The 21,601-nt window shown below is 39.7% G+C and overlaps 2 protein-coding genes across 2 annotated transcripts; both read right to left on the bottom strand.

Moving 5' to 3' along the window:
• Nucleotides 4-15,869, bottom strand: LOC109822556 (thylakoid ADP,ATP carrier protein, chloroplastic-like). The gene is made up of 8 exons (XM_020388776.1): nt 15,711-15,869; nt 3,639-3,701; nt 3,480-3,536; nt 3,289-3,372; nt 3,025-3,206; nt 2,724-2,893; nt 515-593; nt 4-360 (listed from the first exon to the last, which is right to left on the bottom strand). Exons 1-8 carry the CDS (start codon nt 15,861-15,863, stop codon nt 261-263), a joined length of 888 nt encoding a protein of 295 aa, XP_020244365.1. The 5' UTR covers nt 15,864-15,869; the 3' UTR covers nt 4-260.
• Nucleotides 17,147-21,519, bottom strand: LOC109823033 (putative phospholipid:diacylglycerol acyltransferase 2). Its single transcript, XM_020389355.1, has 5 exons — nt 21,325-21,519; nt 20,658-20,947; nt 19,640-19,985; nt 18,078-18,343; nt 17,147-17,974 (listed from the first exon to the last, which is right to left on the bottom strand). The coding sequence occupies exons 1-5, from the start codon at nt 21,511-21,513 to the stop codon at nt 17,581-17,583; spliced, it is 1,485 nt and encodes a 494-aa protein (XP_020244944.1). The 5' UTR covers nt 21,514-21,519; the 3' UTR covers nt 17,147-17,580.

Genomic DNA, 21,601 nt, shown 5'->3' with positions numbered 1-21,601 from the left:
TCATGAAAAATAATAAAGTTATTATAGTAGCAAGTTGGCCTCCTAAACAAGGGGTGATGTACGTGCAAATAATTGTACATCCAAATGAAAAACAATATTGTTATACAAAAATACAATCGCCCTCACAGTAATAGCTTCGAGGGGAACGATGGAGGTAGACATTCCCTGAAGACTTCCTTGTGAACTCCCAAGATTGCATCTCGTGATCTTGTGCTGATAAATCAACTCGGAAACGAAAAAGGGACGTAAAATTGCACTAGCTAAACTACTTTGCATCGGTTTTCCTCCATAATACTTTGCAGCTCCTTTTGCCCTGCTTTTATTAGGCTTTTCACAGTGTCAAAGGTAGTCAGTCTAATGCTGCAAAAGATGACATGAGAAAATGAGACAACAAATAAAGTAGAAAATAACAATAAAGCACCAAGGATTGTGTAACACCGCAGACACTTAGTTGATGATATAGATTAACTGACTTAAGTAAATCAGAAGTTTGGCAGATTTAGATAAAACACACCTGCTATTTGGCAGGTTCTTCAGTGCATTGGGCACAAAACCTCTATAAAAGCCAATAAAACCATCACGTTCCAAAATACCTGCATATAAATGATAAAGAGAATCACGACATGTTTAAGCCCGCTTGAATCATAAAAACATGCTACCAAAAAGTTTCTTGCTTATCCTCCGTAGTTAATGTGAACTAGAAGATGAGTTCCTTTCTAATTACTACTACCATCACATTCCAAAATACATGCATATAATTGATAAAGAGGATCACGACACGTTTAAGCCAGCTTGAATTATAAAAACATGCTACAAAAAGTTTCTTGCTTATCCTTGATAGTTAATGAGAACTAGAAGATGAGTTCCTTTCTAATTACTAATTATCTCTAACCTCTAGAAGTAAAGGACGAGGCACTCAATAATAATTGGCATAGGGTGTTTAAATAAGCTTCCTGGTTGTTAGCAGAAAAACGTCTGTTCAGGGCCTCATATTTGGTGGTCAAAGGGAGTCAATTTCCAATTTCACATTTCAAAGATGAATGGTGACACCCATATAATGCTAGCTATATGAGAATCTTCACCTCGACAGAGCAGATGCAGACTACAGGTGATGGAGAGAAGGATACCATGGAAATTATTGTTGTGGTTATGACAGAGATTTAAATGTGAAGAGGCCATTTGTATTAAACCTCCAAGTTTAAAAGTTCTAAGCTCTTATTGTCAGTTCCTTCTGTCCAATTGTGTAGATTTAAGATATGTAAGAGTTGTTCAAAAGCAAATAAGATGATGGTCCCCATCTAAATTTTCAACTTAAACAAGATGGTTCAAGTGCTACTATTGAAGAGGGGAATGAGCCTCTCAGGTTCTGCACAATCCGAAAGACTTTAAGGAAGACGGATGCAAGATCATCATTAGGCTCAATCCAATAATCCAAGCAAATTTTAGTAGTGTCACCAACTCCTACATTGAGTTTGATACCAAATTTGGGAAGACTTCTTAGCTTTGAGAACGCTCATCCAAAATGAGACACGTGATCAATGATAGCGCCAGACGCATCCCAGATATGATGCCTTCTACGGTGGTTGTTTTGCACAAGTTTGGTTCATGGATCATCAACAGCAATAACTCAATAAGAGATCTCCAACTCAGGCATTATTTGGAGATGGGTGAGATATGTGTCTCAAAACTGATATGGGCTAAAATGTTTCAGTTTTAGAGGATACTTGCATTTCTTTATATTAAGCATAACGGTATGATTTATTTAAACTTACGAACCTTTTCTTTAAGTTAAGATAAAAATAAGACAGATCCTAATATCTTAGTTAACTAGCAGCCATCATTAATACGTCTGCAATAGATAAAGGTTGGATCAGTTAATTTTTGTGATTTTAAACAAGTCAATAAAAACTAAGTTCTAGTACAGAGTATGAAGCGCCTAGCCATGTCTCTCCAGCAATAGCATGTACAAGTATGGAATGAAAAACTGGTGAAGAGTGAACAAAGATAGTGTAACTTGTGTTTATGGCTAAGACACTGTTATCCTCTATTATCTCATCTCCTGCTCAATTTTCTCCATTTGTCGACCAAGTTTTGGCATCTGAGAGAAACAAGGCCAATATTGAAATATTTTGAAAGAAAAATGGCTAAAATGTAGACTAAACAAGTCATTTATTTCCATCAATTATCCACAGACAGTCTAGAAGAGTAAATTCTAGAACGATGGAGGTCCCTCTTTATCAGGTAGCAGCTCAACCAGGAATCCGTCTTTATTCTCAACTCCACATAAATATAGGACAGTTTTTTACAATCTTTTATACTGCATAAATCTTTCATTTTTCTAGAAATTCCCAAGTTTATTTCATGCTATAAGATTACTACACATGTAATATGGACCGCAAAGATATATCAAGCAAGCCAAAAAGTTGTACATTATGTTTTTGATTGATGAGACCACTTGGCCAGATATAACAGGAAAAGGTAATCTTGTTGTAACCAAGCACCTAAATTTCAAACCAAGCGCTGGATGCAAGTTTGTAAAGGTGTCATGGTAAAAGATGTTTGTAGGATACATAATGACAAAGCCATCAACAGGACTTTATGCTAGATTTTGATAAATAAGTAATAAAGAAATTGTGACCTGGAAGGAAAACTACCATTAAAGTACTATGTGTACCCATTCAAGTGATCCTACAGGTACCAAGTTGCTGCAGATTATCTTTTACCTGGAAAAGCATCGAAAACAGTGTTATAAGGCGAGCCTTTCATTTGCATTTGTCTTCTTACTGTATCCAGAGGATAGCATGTAAGCGTAGCAAGTGTTGCTGATATCAAGGCAGTTGCTAGGGATGACTCTGTCCTCCTTTGGTACTTCTCTGGGAGGGATTTCTTCACTCTATAACATCACATAAAATAGCAAACTGTAAACCTAACTGAAAACCGAAATTGCATTTCAATAAATTAATAAAAATGAATTATCAAAAGAGAACAAGGAAACATTAAAGAATTTGTAAAAGTAATCCTTACAAGTCAAAAATGCAAAAGTTCACAGCAATGTAAGGTGCTATTCCAAGCAGGGACGGACCAAGACCATTATAAAAAGAAGCCATTCCTTCTTCTCTTAGCATATTCAGTGCAACCTGGGACATTGTTGAGCATCCAGGTTCCACGGCAAGCCTCAATCGCAGGACATCTAGAGGATATGTTACCTATGAAGAGTTTGATTTCAATTAATCATATTGTATGTATGTACGTATCCCTGTGTGCACGTAAATATTTGGACACACTTACAAAGGTAGAGGTCATCCCAGCACAAGCTCCTGCCGCAAGTCTCCCAACAACAGAAAGTTCACCATCTTTTTTTCTGAAAAGTTTCTATGAAAAGCCCACTTTTCAAATATCATGATGCCAAAACAGGAAAAATTCACATCACAACACAACACAAGTAGACAGATTTCATTAACCAAATGACCCCGCATTACCTTGTAGACTTCATAAGAAAAAAGTTGCACAGCACTATACGGAATTATTCGAATCACCTGAGATTATTTCACAAACATGCTAAGACCCTATTAGCATAAAAGAGGGGAGAAGACATAATAATACTCCATGAGCTTACATAACGGCAGGAGTCAAGATACCTGTGGAAGGTTTCCTTTCCAGTAGCCCTTAATACCTTCCTCCGCTCTTATTAATGTAATAGCCTGTATATTTGTACAACAAATCTAAGCATGTAAATGCTAAGATGCAACCCGATTATCTCAAGTTCAGTGACACATATTTCTTCACCTTAACAAATAGTATTATAACAATCAAAATCTGGATAAAGAATAAGAACTTGTGCATTACTTTCCTATTAAAGAAACTCAGAAGTATATTAATTAGAAAGATGCATCAACTTAGGACGAAAGTTTTAACACATGGACTAATATACAAAGAGACAGATTACTTCAGCCGAAAAAGCAAATAAACCATCTGGGAGACCTTGTTATATCTGATTGGTTAAAAAGCTCACACCAAGATGTGTTTTATCTAGTATTGCACTGCTCGAAAAATCATTCTACCAAGAATCCAATATATTATGAGGATCATCAAAATTCTACAAGTTGGTATAAGTGAAATCCTAGTCTAGACGGAAAACGCTTTATACCAAATAGACGGGGTTTGCTACATGCAATAATTTAACAATTGTTAGCTTATGGCGGCTTCCGACTTTTATGATAAAAATAATTTGGGTAGAACGGTAATTTTTTTGTCAAAACTAGCTTAGTTGGGTAAGCTCATAAGCTAGTTTTTCCAAAAGCTGATGCATATTAGTTGTTGAAAATGGGACTTATAAGCGATCTTACATGGTATTCTTGTTGGATCCTTAATCCAACATTGGGCTAATATGTAAAATTGTTACCCATTGTAAACTGTTAAATAAAGATAAACTCAATTTAAAGTGATCTAGACAGATTTGAGTTTAAAAATGTATCAGATAAGGATGTGGGCCTTTAATGTGTAGATACCGGGGTAATTTCTATTTTAACAATGGGCTAAAATAGAAAATACAAATTGGATAATTGTTTTGAGTTATCTCTATAAATAGTGGTTATGGTCCCCAGATCACACATTCAATTCATCTATATCTTTTGATATCTCATCATCAAAGAGAGAGTAGAGAGATATACAGAAACTGAATGGAACTCTCTTGAAGAAACGTGCAGATCTGGAAGGCTATACCGCACAAATCAAGAGATTATTCATGACTTTGGATTCAGGTATGCTTCCGCGCAATTTAGTATTTCGATTCTCTTTAATTCAACATGTATATTGTGTTATATGTGATAGTTTTCACAATCAGAATTTAGGATTTAACAATTGGTATCAGAGATGTCTTGTTAAATTATTATAGAATCAATTAATTTTGATCTCAAAGGAAATCTTTAAGGTGTTCTTAAATTTAATAATCAATTAATTTTTATGGTGATTTAAATCCCAATAAAGAAATTTACGTGGATATTTGTTCATGTTTATATAAGATTCTAATCGGATTAATTAAGAAATTAAAAGACTCGATTTGATTTTTTAGGGAGTTTAAATTCGGATTTATTAATTGATTCATCTTTTGTGTTTTTTGAGAGATATATACAAATTAATTGTGTAAAAGGATTTAAAAAAAATTAATATATATTGGTTGGCCGGCGATCGCTGGACCCACCGGTAGCCAGTAGGTGATAGCAGCGACCATGGCGACCCACCAGCAGGTGATGCCAGCGATCGTGACGGCCGCTGCCACTAGAAAACCCTAGGGCGAAGCCCTAGGGTGCAACAAAGGAGCTTCAGTACACAGGCCTATGATCAGTTACTAAACAAAAAAAAACATATTATTATGTAAGCATGTGATCAGTTCAATTTTGGATGCTCCTTTTGGTAGAATTTTGGGTACAATTTTAAATTCAAATATTAAAAAAATCATGTATGTATTTTAAAATTAATTGAATGAAACGATATGTCGCCAAAGTGACCTTTATTGTGGAGATTAATTAATTTTAAAACATAAAAGGTTATGTGTGTAAGTCGTTTAAATATTAATTGGCCTAAAGGAAGATTGATGCTTAAATAATTACATTTGCACCTGTGGTAATAAACACGTGATGATTATTGGGTATATATGTGAATAATAAATCGGCCCGAAGGAAGATCTATTATTTGACATGTTATTATTATCAGTGTTTGATTACTATAACAAGACACCACTAACTAATTAATATTTTGTCCAAAGATGGAATATTGATGTAGTGCCCGGTATCTTGAGATGGGATTTACCTTTATTTGAATTTATTATTATGATTTTATGGATTTTAAGACTAATGTGAGCCTGTTTTATTTGTTTGTTTACTCTCTGTTCAACTATGATTCATGCTAATATTACTGCTAATATCAATTCCATTCTTATGCTAAATGGTTTCAACTTCAAGTCGTGGAGCGAGAACCTTTTGATAGTTCTCGGGGTCATGGATATCGACCTTACGATAAGGACTGGTTCTCCTCTACCACTTACAGATAAGAGTACCTCTGATGAAAAGAGGGAGATGAAAAAGTGGGAGAGATCAAATCACATGTGTATGATGATCATGAAGAAGGTCATTTCAGAAGCATTCAGGGGCACCATGTCTGATCAGATCACTACAGCTAAGGACTTGCTTACAGATATTGAAAAGAAATTTGTCAAGAACGAAAAGACTGAAATTGGTACGCTCTTAACAAATCTTATTTTAATAAAGTATAAAGGTAAAGGTAACATTCCCACAGGTGTTATTAGTCTTGATCAGGTTTTCATTCCTGAAATCTGATCAAGATCAAGACACAATAGGTCAAGATAATGTTGGATAACCTCCCGCTCAGATAACTGTTCCTGAAGAACAAACTCTACCATCTCAAGAACCTATGTCATTAAGAAGATCCACTAGAGAACGAAGAAGTGCAGTGTCAGATGATTACATTGTATTTCTTCAAGAACATGAGGCTGACATTGGGGCGATGGAAGATGATCCGATCACCTTCCGTCAAGTCATGAAAAGTTTTAATTCTCAAAAGTGGATTGATGCTATGCATGAGGAGATTAAATCAATGAAGGACAATGACATATGGGATCTTGTCTCATTGTCAGAAGGTGCGAAACTCATTGGTTACAAATGGATATTTAAGACCAAGAGGGATTCAAGAGACAATGTGGAAAGATATAAAACTCGTCTTGTCGCAAAGGGATTTACACAAAAAGAAGACATCGATTATAAAGAGACTTTCTATCCGATTTCTTCAAAAGACTCTTTCAGGACTATAATGACATTGGTAGTGCATTTCGATCTTGAGTTACATCGGATGGATGTAAAGACAGCGTTTCTAAATGGTGACATTGAAAAAACGATTTATATGGTGCAATCAGATAACTTTTTGTCGGGAGACCCAAAGAATATGGTTTGCAAACTTAAGAAATCCATCTATGGGCTCAAGCAATCATCTCGATAATGGTATTTTAAGTTTCATTAAGTGATCATCTCGTTCGGTTTTGAGATGAATTTGGTTGATGATTGTGTATGCCAAAGGTTCTATGGGAGCAAGTATATTTTTCTAATTTTATATGGCGATGACATTTTGCTTGCCAGCAACGATATAGGTTTACTGCACGAAACTAAGAAATTTCTAGCTGAGAACTTTGAGATGAAAGATCTTGATGATGCCTCTTTTGTGTTAGGGATTCAGATACATCGGGATCACTCTCGGGTTGTTCCTGGATTATCACAAAAGAGCTATATCAAAAAAGTTCTCAAAAGATATGACATGCAGATTGCAAACCAGATGATACTTCTGTGGCTAAAAAAGACAAGTTTAGTCTCAAACAATGCCCTAAAATGCTTATGAGGAAAAGAAAATGCAGAAGATCCTCTATTCATTGACAGTAGGGAGTCTAATGTATGCTCAGGTATGTACATGTCCGGATATTGTGTACATTATAGGGATATTGGGCAGATACTTGAGCAATCCAGGTTTAGACCATTAGAAAGCAGCCAAACGGGTCTTGCGGTACTTATAGAGAACAAATGATTACATGCTCACATATCAGAGGTTGGATAAGCTTGAGGTCATTGGGTATACTGACTCCGATTTTGCTAGGTGTCAAGATAATATGAAGTCTACATCATGCTACATATATCTGCTCGCTGGAGGTAAGAGTGTGAAACAGTCTCTAGTAGCCTCTTCGACTATGAAAGTAGAGTTTGTAGCATGTTATAAGACATCCAATCAGGGGATATGGCTGCGAAATTTTGTCATGAGGCTACGCATAGGGGACGGTGTTGATAGACCACTCAAGTTATATTGTGACAATAAATCAGCAGTTTTGTATTCCAATAACAACAGGAACTCGACGAAGTCGAAGCATATAGACATCAAGTTTCTGGTTGTTAAAGAAAGTTTAGAGTGGATAATTATCTATAGAGCACATCGGGACAAACTCCATGATTATGAATCCGCTTACTAAGGGATTGTCATCCAAAGTGTTTTATGAGCACACTGCTCATATGAGTGTCATGTCATTTGAGGATATTCAGTTTTAGTGGGAGTTTGTATTTTTTATGTGTTCTAATTGTAGGCATCGAAAATTGCCTATAGGTCTCCACGAACAGCTCAGTGCTAAGAAACGACGATGAACGTCACTATCCGGTTCACAGAAGTTTGATTGATGTCGGTGAATGCTTTAAGTGAATCGACGAACTACGCAAACAAACTGACGACCATAGTGGGAGACAACAGCCTCGCTGCCGAAGCTGTCGTGCCGCAGCCGACGATCAAGATCCCGGTGTTCGAAGAGGTCGAGTACGAATTCGACCAGCAAAAATTTGAAGAGTACATCTTCTCCTCCTACAGATCTGCTCCTCCTCATAAGCGCAGGAAGATCTCCTCCTCCTAGAAGATCCGTCGCTTTCCAGATCTGAAGACCCAAGAAGTCAATCTCCACGCCGTCGCTACTACAGTTGCACCTTGCAACGATCCGCCGGCATCCGATGAGACCAGATCTGTAGATCTAAACTCCTTCGCGATCAAGGAGCCGATTGCTGAAGGCGTGCCAACCTTATCAAAGAGAGCACGTCAAAGGAAACGCCAACGCCTCGCGCGCCAATTTGCCAAGGTTTTGGATCAGGTGGATGGACTCTATTACCAAGCAGATCTGGAATTCAGAAAGCGCCAAGTGGCTAATCTGTCGCCACGACTAGCATCGGAATCCTCCTCTCGACCTCCAATTAACGAATGTGTTCATGTCAAACGAACCCGCTCTACTCTCGAGGAGCGAATCCAGAAGCGTCGCGCCTTGCTTGCGCATGCCTGGACCCTTGCGCGAAAAGCACATGAAATGCAAAAGGAAGAGGCGGTTAAGAGATCACCGAGATCTAAACAAGTTTGAATGCCAAAAGCCAAATTAGCGCCTAAGACAAAAACAAATGGAACTATCATTAAGCTTTTGTCAACTTCAGATCCCGAACCTCCGGTAAAGCCCCACCGTAGCGGGGATTTCCCCATGTTCAGGATTCCTCTGAAGGATCACCTCGGTTCTCCACCCGAATATCGAGGCAAAGCGCCTGTTAAGGAATGCTTGGGACCATTCAAGGAACCACGAGCAAACACCCAAACTGAGGGTCGTACGCGACCTCCTAACAAAATGATTTCTGCAACGGCCCACTTGACGGTGCGTGCAGAAAATCAGGAGCCCGTTAAGGTTTCACCCTCACAAAGGTGTGATTCCAAGCGTGTGACTCCTGTAGACGCCAACAAGGCGATGTTTACTCAGAGGAAAACGCGTCCGACAGAAGAATACGTTATACCTGAGAATTTATGTAAACAGCTGATAGGTTGCTCTGACCACAACGTTGATGAGTTGTACTATTGGGCTGGGGGTACGAATAAATCTCAAAAGAGAAGTACCTAGGAAGCGGACTCTCACTGTCCGTGTATCAAAATTATCAGGGCAGTATTATCAGCATGTAGCTGCCCTAAGACCGCTCCACAGAGGGTCTCGGTATTTGAAAGGATCTCCCCCAGAACGCTCAGGACCAAGCCAATGCGTTTCTGTAGAAAAAGTCCAACTGCGCAAGATGACGAACTTCCAGAAGTCACAGTTAATATGGTTGATAAGGGGAAGTCAACGCGAAACTTCAATCCTCGTCATCTTTCGGACATATCCCAACGTATAACTCGGTTACGGTCAGGAACCGTTAGACAAAGGGACTATCAGAGGATGAATCAAGGATTATCCTCGGATGATGAAATATCAGATGCTAACTCTGCAGTCGCTTCTGACAAAACGGTATCCAGCCTAGGTCAATCCCGCGAAGTGTTGATGATTAGCACAGAAGAGGTCACTAAAATGGTTGAGGATGCATTGGCCAAACAAAAAGAGAACTTCAAGTTCGAAATGAAAATGGCCATGATGCGAATGAGGAAAGAGCATGATCAACAAATTCGGATTCTGTCCAATCAAATCAGGGTTGAATCCAGCCGTCGCACCCAGAACGTCGCAATTGACAGCGATCCAGAAGTGGACGAAGTCATCATGGCTGACGCACCTCTTAAAAATACTGGATGTGGTTCAAATGCATCCCCTACATATAACAACACTGGGGATGGTTCCACCAAAGATGACAATGCTGGGGGTGACCCCGTTATTCCTCTTAGGAATCGTCCAAGATCTGATACAGACGAGGACGATAAAATAAAGGACCTCGAGAGCAAAATTAACGTTCTAATGTCTGCTCAAGAGGTAAAGAAGATCAGCATTCCGTGTCCTTACCCGAAAGTGTGGGATTCGATCCCGTATCCGGCAAAGTTCAACCTGATCAACTACACTCCGTTCGACGGGAAGGGCCCGTCCTCTCAGCACCTGATCTACTTCAAGTCTCATTTGGGTATGATCTCCGGCAATGAAGTCTTAATGGTTCGGTCATTCGTTGGTATCCTTCGCGGGCCTGCTTTCGATTGGTACTGTCGTCTCAAGCCCGGAAGCATCAATAGCTGGGAGGGCCTGGAGAGCATGTTTCTCGTTCATTTCTTCGATGATGACGCCAAAGTGTCGATCAGGACACTCTTCGATGAGAAACAAAAAGACGAAGAGTCGGTGGATACCTTCATCAAACGCTTCCGCAATCAGGCAATGAACTGCAAGGATCCCGTCACGGAGGAATTCGTCTTGCAGACCTGTCATAACAACTTGTCTATTAACATCTTGGACGTTATGCGAGTAGAGCCGCTCAATACCTGGAAAGAGTTGAAGGTGCGCGAAGAACAGGCCGAACGCTTCCTCAAAAGGAGGAAGGTCGAAAGAAACCAACCGATGGTTAACCCTCTGAATTCGAGTCTCGTGTCCCATGATGAAGGGATGGTACCTACAACAGTTATTGACGTTAATCAGACGTCGCAACAGTAGCCCCGAAGACAGCAGAAGACTTCGGATCCGAGGCTCTAAAAAGAGTACTCATTCAAGGACGAAGACGTTCTAACTATCTTCGAGACCCTTCTTGAAAACAACAAGGTCAAGCTGCCACCCATCACAAATCAGGAGGAAGCTGACGGTACTGCAGATCCGAAGTACTACGCGTACCACAGGAGGATCCTTCATCCCACCAAGGCTTGCTTTACTTTAAACAATAGCATTCAGACCTTGGTTGAAGTCGGCGTCATAACGCTGGGATAAGCCAAATGAGAACGGTAAGACTCCGACAAGTATAAGAATATAAATTGCTTCTTAACACTCCGATAAGTATAAGAGTATAAACTGCTACTTCCTACATTCCGAAGAGTATACGAGTATAAACTGCTTCTCAACACTCCGATAAGTATAAGAGTATAAACTGCTCATTCCTACACTCCGAAGAGTATACGAGTATAAACTGCTTCTCAATCCTCCAATCGGTATATGAGGTTAAACTGCTCCCTGATACTCCAATAGGTATATGAGTCTAAACTATTCCCACTCTTGACGGGAAGTTCCCGGAGAATTTTTACATGTAATATTCTTAAGGATAACCCGATCATGCAACTAAATACAATGGTAAACCCAGCTTCACAAAGGAAGCTGGGGGTGGATAATTTATGTAACAGGAAGTTTCCAGAAGAATGTTAAATGTAATATTCTTAGGGATAACCTGATCATTATGAATGAAGTGATAAACACTAAACTCTTATTGTGATTTTCGAACACTCTTTTGCTGAGACGAGATTCGATCACTTCATTGGATCAATTTTCCCTCACAAAACTCTCATTGGTGTTCGACGACTCATAGTCTTCCACTATAAAATCCCTCACTGATCAAATTTATTGATAGTGGGTCCACTAAAATTCTTTCTGGTTTAATCCATTCAAACTTCCGTTATGTCCGTGCACTCAACACTTTCATGGTTAGAGTCCGGATATAATGCTTAGAATTTTAATCTGTCCATCCTTGACAAATTGTCAAACCCCTTTGTGTTAAGTCCCTATCACTTAACACCAGGAACCCCATTTGAGTGATTTGTACAAGTCAACACCCCCACTATAATTTGTACTCCCACTCCCATTTGGTCAAACATTCTTACAGTTAGGATCACAACCAAAATCTCCTCTCGATTCCTCCAATGAACGAGAGATCCACAAAACGAGCGATCAAACCTTCCTACAGTTAATATCGTCTCAAACATCCCACTCGGTCAAACCTTCCTACAGTTAGGGCCAAAACCAAAATCCCCTCTTGATTCCTCCAATAAACGAGAGGTCCACTTTCAAATCGAGTGATCAAACCTTCCTACAGTTAGGGTCATCTTAAACTCCCGCTTGGTCAAACATTCCTACAGTTAGGACCAAAATCACAATTCACTCTCGATAAACGAGAAATTTATCTTTAGTTCGGTAATCAAACCTTCTGATAGTTAGGGTTATCCGAATCTTTTTTATTCTCGGAGTGGAGATCTCACCCCTAGTTTCACCTTTCCGGATTCTAGGGGTGGAGATCTTATCTCGAGTTTCCTTTCTAACTGGAGATAGAATATAAAATTCTTCCTCTTCAGTGTTGGAAAATAGAATATAAAATTCTTCCTCTCTCATTTCGGGTTCGTCTTTGCCCAAAGAAAAGACACCACTTTTTAACTCCCAAAATCCGTGTCTCACAGGAACGGGGAATTTTATCCCGAATCCTAAGTAGGAATAAGTCAACGCTTGACACGCGTTGCCGGTTTAGTCTTTCACCGATTGAAGAAGATACCAGAATTTCAGTCTGGGGTATTTTATCCCGAAGCCTAAGTAGGGATAAGTCAGCGCTTAACCCGCGTTGTTGGGTGGTTCGTTCCCGTAAAAAAAACGACCGAGTCTACGTATTCAGCATCGTAGCAATAAAAATCCATGTCTTTTATGCATGAAGAATTTTATCCCGAATCCTAAGTAGGGATAGGTCAACACCTAACACGTGTTGCCGGTTAGTCTTTAACCGTAAAAAGAAAAAAACCCACATATTCAATATTATGGCAGGTTGTTATTAATAACACCAAAATCCGTACTTCACACGCACGGGGAATTTTATCCCGAATCCTAAGTAGAGATAGATCAACACCTAACACGCGTTGCCGGTTAGTCCTTAACCGTAAAAAGGACAAAAGCCCACATATTCAATATTGTGACAGGTTGTTATTAATAACATCAAAATCCGTACTTCACACGCATGGGGAATTTTATCCCGAAGCCTAAGCAGGGATAAGCCAACGCCTAACACGCGTTGTCGGTTTAGTCTTTTACCGATTGAAGAAGACACCAGAATCCGAGTCTGGGGACTTTTATCCTGATTCCTAAGTAAGGATAAGTCAGCGCCTAACACGCGTTGCCGGGTAGCATATTCCCGTAACAATGACGGAGTCTACGTATTCGAAGTCGTAGCATCAAGTCTAAGGGAGTTTATTCCTTTAGCACAACGTCACATTCGGAACGGAAGTAAACAATCCGCTTACTAGCCCGACTCAAACGGTAGTCGGTAAAGGCACATCAAATCCGTTGATGGCTGAGGATTTGTCAAAAATCCTAAGTCAAAAATCCTAAGTCTACGTCTAACACACGTTGACGGGTAGTCTATTCCCATGAGAAAGACGAAATCTACGTATTCGATGTCGTAGCACTAAAAGAGTTAACTCTTTTAGCACAACGTTATGTGCAGAACGGATCTAAATAATTTGCATGCTAGCCCGACTCAAACAATGGTCAGTAAAGGCTCATCAAACCCGTTGAGGGCTGAGAATTTGCCAAAAATTCTATAAATACGAGTCATTGACGCACCAACTCCATTAGTTGGTCTCGTGACTTGAGCATCCAATAACATAAGGATAAGATCTATACATGCAGATGAATCAGCTTTAACAGTTGGTCCTGCAGCTCCGACATTTGGGATCACCGTGCTCTAATACCTTAAGAACTTAAACTGTGTATGCTCCAGCAAACGTACGAGTATAAACTGTGCCAACGTCAAGCGATCTGAAACCCTAGGTCAACGCCTGTCAATGCGTAACCCTAGGTTAACGCCAGTCAACGCGTTACGATCAAAAAGTTAACGTTCGACGTTCAAAACCCTAGGGTCTACACCGGTCAACGCGTAACCCTAGGTCAACGCCAGTCAACGCGTTGCGATCAAAAAGTCAACATACGACGTTCAAAACCCTAAGGTCAACGCCGGTCAACGCGTAACCCTAGGTCAACGCCAGTCAACGCGTTGCGATAAAAAAGTCAACGCGAGTCAATATATCATGACGGAGATAGTCAATTCAAAGTCAACTCGACGACACGAGCCAAACTCAACTCATCAGTTTTAGATTTAAGACTTCGACGACGGCCAGGCGATAAACGCGACGCCGAAAGAACTTCAGCTATTCGTCAAACCATCGAATGGATTGAAAATCGAAGGAGTCAAGAATTGAAGCTAATCACAGGTCCTTTATGCCGATCAAAGGCTGGATCAATCATATCCAAAGTATTCCAGTCTCTTCTATAAAAGAAACGAGTCTGGAACGCTTTGGAGGGGGGATCTGTAGGCATCAAAAATTGCCTATAGGTCTCCACGAACAGCTCAGTGCAAAGAAACGACGATGAACGTTACTATCCGGTTCACAGAAGTTTGATTGATGTCGGTGAACGCTTGAAGTGAATCGACGAACTACGCAAACACTGATATAGACATATTTTTCGGTTATTTCAGTTTATGGATATTTTGAGGTTGTTTTCAGCAGAAATAAAGTTTTAATTTATTTACACTCTGATTTTGGTATGGTTTGACATCACTAAAGTTTTAAGGGAGGACTAGTTGGAAATAGGCATGTTAAGATCACATTGCATGACATTTCCATGCTAAACATTCACATCATGATCCATGTCATTCAGTTGTATTGGCATATGTGATCATTGATGGGTCTAGTTACGATAGATGTAACGAAGTCCGCTTTGATCCTATGTTGGTATGATTGATGGACGGTATTGGATAAAGATACATTTCAGTAATAATAGTAAAGTTGAGCTCATATGGTTATTTGTTGCAATGTATAACTATGAGGTTACATATATAGCCTAAGTAGGAGATTGTTGGATCCTTAATCGAATATTGGGCTAATATGTGATATTGTTATCCATTATAAACTGTTAAATAAAGATAAACTCAGTTTAAAGTGATCTAGACAGATATGAATTTTAAAATGTATCAGATAAGGATGTGGGCCTTTAATGTGTAGATACAGGGGTGATTTCTATTTTAATGATGGGCTAAAATATAAAATATCAACCGGAAAGTTGTTTTGAGTTATCTCTATAAATAGTGATTATGATCCCCAGATCACACGTTCAATTTATCCCTATCTTTTGATATCTCATCATCAAAGAGAGAATAGAGAGAGATACAGAAATTGAAGGGAACTCTCTTAAAGAAACGTGCAGATTTGGAAGGCTATACTGCACAAATCAAGAGATTATTCATGGCTTTGGATTCAGGTAAGCTTCTGCGCAATTCAGTATTTTGATTCTCTTTAATTCAACATGTATATTGTGTTATAATTCAACATGTATATTGTGTTATATGTGATAGTTTTCACAATCGGAATTTAGGATCTAACAATTCTACCAAACAAGCATATATGAAAAAGCTAGCCAACACACGCATAAACATATGTGAACACACCTCCACGAACCCAATCGCCTTCTTCGCAGCGGCGGCGGCACCAGTAGCGCGCAACCCATGAGTCTGCAACACAAATGGAATGCGAGGAAAGGAATATGACGGAGCGGTTGGTAATTGTGAACAGAGAGGGAGGGGGGGCGGAGGACCTGCCATAAGAGCTTGATGCAGCGTCATAGGCGCGGGTGACAGTTCTTGGCGCAGCGCCGAGCGACGGCCCGCACCCGAAGAGGGCCGCTGATTCCGGAACGCTATTTGCGAGCAACGCCATGACGGGTGCTTGCCAATGTGCTCCGGGAGATGGCACGTCAAGCGTCTCTTCTTCCTTCATGGCTTTGCTGCTCTGCTGCTGCCGCCGTTGTTTTTGCGTCGCCATCACCACCCGCGCTCACGGCGGGGGAAGGCGGAGGCGGACAAAGAACGCAAATGGCATCGTTCTTCTTCACGTTGATCTCGGCTGCTGATGACCGATGGCGGACGGTGATGGGCGACGGGTCTTCAGCCAGTTTGAAGGAGTTGGGATGTTGGAAGATGGGGATAGGAATTGGATGGCATCTGAACAGTATCGGCTCTGAGAATGAGGAGGAGCCCCTCTCCATTTTCATCCCCCTCTTTTTTTTATTTTTTTTTTTCCTTCTGACTTCTGTGCTGATTTTGATTTGATTTCCTTATCTTCTCCTTTGATGCCCCCCGACTCCTTCTCCTTTGATGCCCCCCGACACCCGCAAAAGGAACACAAACGGAGACTCAGATGACAAACGAAAATAACAGATCTAATTATTAGAGGCGAAGCATCTCAGCCATTGAGGACCAAATTAGAAGATCCTCTATTAGAGGATAAATTTCACAAAACTCCCTCTCTCTCAATAAATTTGGACGTCTGGCACTTAACCTTGACTACTTTAAAACTGGATAAATTTTCAAAACCAACCTGTTTTGATTTTCATTCCCAAAAAAAATCCATTTCAAACTTAATTTTAAAAACAGCGAACGGTTTTTGAAAAAAATAATTCCCAAACTTCACGAGAGTTGAAGTCCCGTGAAGTTTTTTATATAACAAAGTTATAAAAAACTTCACGGGACTTCAACTCCCGTGAAGTTTAAAGATTTTTTTTTTTAAAAACCGACCCAGTTTCAGCCCAACTAGATCGGTTTTTAAAATTAAGTTTGAACGGGTCTTTTTTTAGGAATTTTTTGACAAACAGGTTGGTTTTGAAAATTTATCCCTTTAAAACTCCTATTTAAACCCCCATTAAGTTTGGGTACTCCAGAAAATACCTAGAAATGTTTTGGGTTTTTTCACTTAACCCCCATAGCAGTATTACCCTATGCTTCTTCATATAGGAATTTGCACACATAACCCCGAATGCCCCTACTCGCATAGTAATTACCCTCCAAATCTAGATGTTTGCTAATTCCAACCCAAAAAATTACAAAGAGCCTTCCCCTAAATTCTGAAAAAAATGAAAAATGCAAACAACCCTCGATCTTAAATTTACAACAACCTCCTAAATCTGTACATCACAACAATTCCTATAAGCCAGTAAAATACAACAGTTCCCTAAAAACCCGAAAAGAAAAAAAAAAAGATGAACTCGAAGTATTATGCAGAAGAGAAGACGAGAAGGTAAGCACTCATCATGGTTAGAGCTAACGTATTCTCCGAAATTAACTTGATGTGAAGCTTCCGGTTACAATATCAAACTTTCACTCTGGGTTTTCAATCTGGATCGCTCCTTCTCAGCACGAGGGTGCACTGAGTAAGTGCAGTATTAGTTCTTAGCCTCGATTAATTGTTCACTGTTTAGTCCTCCGCCAGCCATCTCTGCCGCATAGACGCATCACAGTTTTACCCGGCGGCGATGACATGCAACTACCCACCATGGAACTTGACCTGATCAGATATGCTTAGAATGGTTGAGTGCACTTTGTCACCTCCAATCTGAAAACCTGAAGCACCAGCAGCCACCCTCAGTATATCCTCGATCAACGCAGAATTCCCCAATATGTTGACACGAGCATTATCGCTCTCCGAAGCCGAGGATGTTAAGTTGGGAGAGGTTTTGTTGGTGTCGGTGTACTCCCTCACGTAGGTACGAATACCTGAAGGGTTGAAGCGCGTTCTCGCACGCCAGCCTTTAGCGCACATGAATCCAGCACTCACTAAGGGTACTCCATTTCCGTCATCCCCATTCTCATTCGCTTCTTCTGTCCTTGTATCCACCCCGTATAGACAATACATCTCAACATCAGGAGCATCAGGCAACCTAAAGTCCGATAAAATTTATTCAGTTTAAGTGCCAAATAAATTCTGAATAATGAAAACAGACAATTATTCCAAAAAGTTCAATGCTGTTTTTTTTTACTTGCCTCGTCTCAAGAGGATTAGACCAATATTTGTAATGTGTGTACTTGGCCTCATCAAGATCATCAGCCATACCATGAGAAATATGAGCATGCGCCCGCTCCACCATCATCGGTGCTACAAAGCATAACAGATCATGAATTGTGCTAGAAATGTAGGCATTGTTCTTCACACTTCTTGTTCTTATTGTGCCATCAATCTCACTACTGACTGCCTTCATCTCTTCTTGTGATGATTTCATTTGAAGGAATGTAGAACCTATGAGTAGTTTCTGCAATATACGAATTCAAGAGAAACCTATAAGAACGATCCCATTCAATCCTACTGACTGATGAAATAGAACATACCTGAAAGAGGTAAGATGACACAGAGTAGTAAAGGGAGGGAAATAGAGCAGAATCTCTTGATGTAAATTACTGAAATGGTTACATCTTGAGACTAAACCCTTAACAATAATAAATAAGTATCATGTAGTTACCACAATCAGAACAACTGCAACGAGCCTAATTTGTAAATTTTCTTCTTTCAGCCGGTCATTACTTCATCATCAATGGCTCATAGGGACATAGTAGACATGCAATAGCTACTATGAAATGGGAACAATTGGACAGATATTGACAGGATATGGATGACTATACTGCTAGTGACACACGCGATGGAAACACGGATTACTTTTGTACCATGTTTTAACTGCAACACTACAACATATACATCTGAATAAGTAGATAAAAATTGCTAGAAGATAAAAATAAAAAAATAAAAAAAAGTTCCCCCTGTGAGGGAGGGTACTCAAAAGTTCCCCCTGTGAGGGAGGGTAGTCTTCTCCTTGTTATTCGTCTGATAAGTAGATAAAAATTACGAGCAATCACAAATATTTTAAGTTGGAGCATTTCTCTTCCTCTCATTAAATGTTCAAGAGATTTTCTCCTGTATATGGTATTTCTTATTCACTTCAAATACTAATGAAGTTTTCATCATTAAATAAAATAGAACCCATATGATAAAAAACCAAAGACAGCAAAGGCAACATAAACAATTGAAAATCGATTTTAAGTAGTGATATTCTTATGCAATAGTATAGGAAACAGAAATTCCCCATATTGCTGAACTTTCGCTTGACCTTCCACCCTCTCTACAACCTTCTTCTGTCATCCTCACATTCTAGGGCATGTCTTTCTACCGTCATCCTTCATGAGCGATGACTGACAATATCATGCTATTCTGGGCAATCTTCCCTAAAAAGGCATAAGCAGTGTTTTTTTTTTTTTTTTTTTTCATCATAGCAGGAGTACACAATTAGATGAAAGAAGTGGGACTTCATATAAGAGTTCAATGCTTTCTTTCTAACTAGTTACGATGGCTGACACATGCAGAATTTTACTCAATTAACGAGACATGTCTTCAACCTAAAAAAATGAAGGGGCGTGGTTCCTTAAAATTAATAAATATATAAAATGTCTTTTTGTAGTCCGGTTGTAGGGCATATAACCGAAATTTGAAACTTAAGAGCTGTACTGATACTTGCAAGAAATCATAAATAAATCAGTTAAGAGAGAGAATATCAAACCTTAGAATGATCAGCATGTGGAAGCTCTAACGAAAACAGTGGAGTTATCCTTTTGAAGAATATGATCCTTGCATAGTGAGCCAGCATACCAATCGAGAAGCCTCCTTTGCCAACAGTTCCATTGCTGGGACTAGTCCTGTCCCTTAATAAGGACATCGCATTTTTCTTGTTTCTTAGTTCACATTCAAAACTCTCCTTTATTGACAAACTTTTTCCACCCCATATTGCATCCCCGCCTTTTGGTAATGCATAATGTATAGAGTCCCAAGTTCGAGACACGTGCATAATGTGTTGTAGTGCTTGAAAACCATGAACATTCGGATCCAAATCGCCATGAGACATAGCCCTGTGAATATGATCAAATACAGGGGGAAATGAGTTACTTGGAAAGAATTTATTACAAAAGAAAATGAGCTAGGCAGCAGAGGGAAAAAATTTCTTCATTTAGAAAGCAGAATCATGAAATAAATGATTGTGTATCTCGCACCATATATGCTTAGAAAATCTTCTTAGTGAACACAGTACAGGATAGTGACATAACAAATGACATACTATATAGTACTATTTCTTAACAGTATCCGACACAAAGTATCTAGGACAAAGCAATATTGGAGAATTGTTAGGGTTGGAAAGACCTATTAATGAGAAGGACCAGACTAATCTACATGGGCCCAATTGACTCAAAAGGATCATCCCGTCTAAGGTGGAAGTTCAAACATGTTTAACCATTTATACATCTTGCACTCTTTACAATGTGGAACCAAATCCCACCACTGGTCTGTCACACTTAACTGACATTGATGCAAGATACTCTTTAACAAGAATATGATCCTAGGATCATAACTAATACTTACAGAGGATCATTCACCAAATTCCTAGAAACGTTTATAACTACAATGTAATCTTCATCTAGTGCATTTTCAGAGGCGCACGCCATCAAACTGAAAGCTAGTTCCTCGTCAAGTAGGAGTGAGACAATTAGGACACTGCGTTGGGAGTTGTAAAGAATTTAGCATACCAAATCAGAGATGCTGTATCTTTAGGCTCATCAGAGAGAATCCCAGTCATGGCCTTGGGAAAACCAAGAAACGGAGACCCAATGTTCATGACAGCTTTGATGTGTTGAGAACACCATGATGAGCCCCCTCCGCCTCCAAAAGTAGATGGCGGTGCTTCAACCCATTTCAGGAAATGAAGGAAATACAGAGCCCCCGTGGAATAAGGGACGACTACCACCTTCCGGCCTCCACTTGCCCTCACCATCAGCTCTATCTGACTCTTCAATCTACTAAGAGATTGGTCGCGAACCTGCTCACCGCCACCAATTCCAAGTATTTATCATAAATTATATATGGAACCAATTTATATAAATCCAGGCGAGCATTCATACACCAGCTCTGAACAATGACAATTGCAGTGCATTATGCATAATTACTCATGCATGAACCAGAACGTGATTAATAAATTACAATGTGATGATAGTAATGTAAATTGGGGACAATCTCCAATTTGTATATAGTCATCTTCACATGTTTTATGCGGAGGTTTCTTCGGTTTCCTCTGGAGAGAATAAAAGCTGCACAGCTGATAATTCTTACCAAAGTATCATAAACGTGCTGTCTCTTGCTGCACCATAACATATATAATCTGGAACTGAAGAGTAATAAATGTGGATAAGAGAATACCTCAGTGTTGTGAAAGGAGAGCCTCCAGTCATAGGCAGCCAAATACATGTTTTTGTCCTCGTAACCAATGCGGGCGAGGTTGCGAATAAGGTGGACGAACGAGGGGGCGGCCGCCAGGCCGTGGACCGCACGTACGCGTACCCCGGGAGGATCCAGCCCCGTTCCATTATCCAACCTCATGTGCTCCATCCAACACTCGGCTCTGCATGCATCCATCACGCCAGCACCATTAATATTTAACATTAATTAGATCAAACTAAACCGAATTACATTACCT

The sequence above is a fragment of the Asparagus officinalis genome, chromosome 8 (genome assembly GCF_001876935.1).
Source record: "Asparagus officinalis chromosome 8, Aspof.V1, whole genome shotgun sequence".
Taxonomy (NCBI): Eukaryota; Viridiplantae; Streptophyta; class Magnoliopsida; order Asparagales; family Asparagaceae; genus Asparagus; species Asparagus officinalis.
This window is presented reverse-complemented; position numbering and strand designations above follow the sequence as displayed.